The 2,169-nt window shown below is 47.9% G+C and overlaps 1 protein-coding gene across 1 annotated transcript in view; it reads right to left on the bottom strand.

Moving 5' to 3' along the window:
* The window catches only part of MRPS7 (mitochondrial ribosomal protein S7), a 5,393-nt gene that overhangs the window by 1,644 nt on the left and 1,580 nt on the right, over positions 1-2,169 (bottom strand). The window contains exon 4 of the mRNA XM_017535738.2: positions 1,771-1,938. Coding sequence (XP_017391227.1) covers positions 1,771-1,938 — 168 coding nt within the window. The remainder of the gene's footprint in view (positions 1-1,770; positions 1,939-2,169) is intronic.

Raw genomic sequence — 2,169 nt, 5'->3', positions numbered from 1 at the left:
AAAAAGCAAGACCCTGTAAGAACATTTAAAGAAAAACAAGACCCTGTGTCCAAAAATTATTTGCCAGGCCCTCACTATGTGTCAGGTACCATGCCAGACACTAGAGGGCAGACAATAATGAGGAAGTCCCTATCCCTATGGAGTTTTTGTTTTCTTCCCAGAGTTTTGCTCTTGTTGCCCAGGCTGGAGTGCAATGGCACAATCTTGGCTCACTGCAACCTCCGCCTTCCGGGTTCAAGTGATTCTCCTGCCTCAGCCTCCCAAGTAGCTAGGATTACAGGCATGTACCACAAATTTTTTGTGTTTTTAGTAAAAATGCGGTTTCTCCATGTTGGCCAGGCCAGTCTCAAACTCCCCACCTCAGGTGATCCGCCCATCTCAGCCTCCCAAAGTGCTGGGATTACAGGTGTGAGCCACCAGCCCTGTCCCCCATGGAGTTTATATAGAAAAAAAACACAAGAAAACTCACTTATGACAATAAAATATAATGAAATGCTATGAAAGAGATACCTATTACCATTCAGCAAACAGTGATGAAGCATCAGTTATGGGTCAAGCACTATGCTAAGCACTGGTAGAAAGAGAGGATATGAATTGTCCCTCACCATGAGAATTTTACAAGTTAGGACACACACAAGGCTTGACAGAGAAAGGCCAGGTGGTGGGCTCCCAGATGTCATTCATTTAGAAACTTTTTTGCTCTCTTCCAACTTCTGCCTACTGCCTGTAATTTTTGTATTTTTTGAGATGGAGTTTCGTTCTTGTTACCAAGGCTAGAGTGCAATGGCGCGATCTCAGGTCACCGCAACCTCTGCCTCCTGGGTTCAAGCAATTCTCCTGCCTCAGCCTCCTGAGTAGCTGGGACTACAGGCACGCGCCACCATGCCCAGCTAATTTTTAATAGAGATGGGGTTTCACCTTGTTGACCAGGATGGTCTCGATCTCTTGACCTCGTGATCCACCCGCCTTGGCCTACCAAAGTGCTAGGATTATAGGCATGAGCCACCGCGCCCAGCCTATAATTTTTATACTACAGGACTCAGAGGAGTGGACCAATGCAGCCTCAACTTTTTTTTTTTTTTTTGGAGACAAGGTCTCTCTCTCTCTCTCTCGCCCAGGATGGAATGCAGTAGCACAATCACAACTCACTGCAGCCTTGACCTCCTGGACTAAAGTGATCCTCCCACCTCAGCCTCCTGAGTAATTGGGACCACAGGTACACACCACCACATCTGGCTAATTTTTGTGTTTTTTTTTGTAGAGACAGGGTCTCCATAGAGACCAGTCTCCTGCTCGTCTCTAACTCTTGAGCTCAAGCTATCCTGCATTAGGCTCCCAAAGTGCTGAGATTACAGGTGTAATCCCACTGTACCAGCTAGTGAGCTATCGATCTTGACCCAACTCCCAAGTACCACCTATGTGGGGAGTCCTGCTTTTTTTTTTTTTTTTTTTGAGACAAAGTCTCACTCTGTCACCCAGGCTGGAGTACAGTGGCATGATCTCAGCTCACTGCAACCTCTGCCTCCCATGTTCGAGCAATTCTGTCTCAGTCTCTAAGTATCTGGGATTACAGGCATGTGCCACCAAGTCCGGCTAATTTTTATACTTTTAGTAGAGACAGGGTTTCACCATGTTGGCCAGGCTGGTCTCAAACTCCTGACCTCAGGTGATCTACCCTCCTTGGCCTCCCAAAGTGCTGCGAGTACAGGTGTGCACCACTGCAGCTGGCCTGTGGGTAGTCCTGCTTTCTTGCCCTGTCCGTTCATTCACCTGATATATACGGCCTCCTCTGAGGACGGGTGCCAGCCCAATCATAGGTTCACAGTTTTTCAGTGCTTGGTGGAAGATGGTGTAGGGGTTCCGTTCAATGGTTGCCTGTTCTTCTGCAGAAGCGGCATGGTACTTCTCAAACTGCTTCCTTTTCACAGCTTCCAGAGTCTGCAAAGGAATACAGTGGAAGAGGCTGCCCCAGGCTCCCTAAAGGGTTTACCTAGCCAAGCTAGTACCTTGTCCTTTACTCCCATCCTCTGGTCCTGCTATGGCAAAGCAACTCCTCTCACAGCACATCCAAAACGAAGTTTAAGTGCCTCTCCCTTTGCTAGACTAGGACAAAAAGAGTGGACTGAGATTTGTGGCATGGGAGGTGGGGTGGCGAATGGCAGTTGTTCT

The sequence above is a fragment of the Cebus imitator genome, unplaced genomic scaffold (assembly GCF_001604975.1).
Source record: "Cebus imitator isolate Cc_AM_T3 unplaced genomic scaffold, Cebus_imitator-1.0 Scaffold93, whole genome shotgun sequence".
NCBI lineage: Eukaryota > Metazoa > Chordata > Mammalia > Primates > Cebidae > Cebus > Cebus imitator.
Note: the sequence above shows the minus strand (reverse complement) of the source record. Positions and strands in the feature narration are given on the sequence as shown.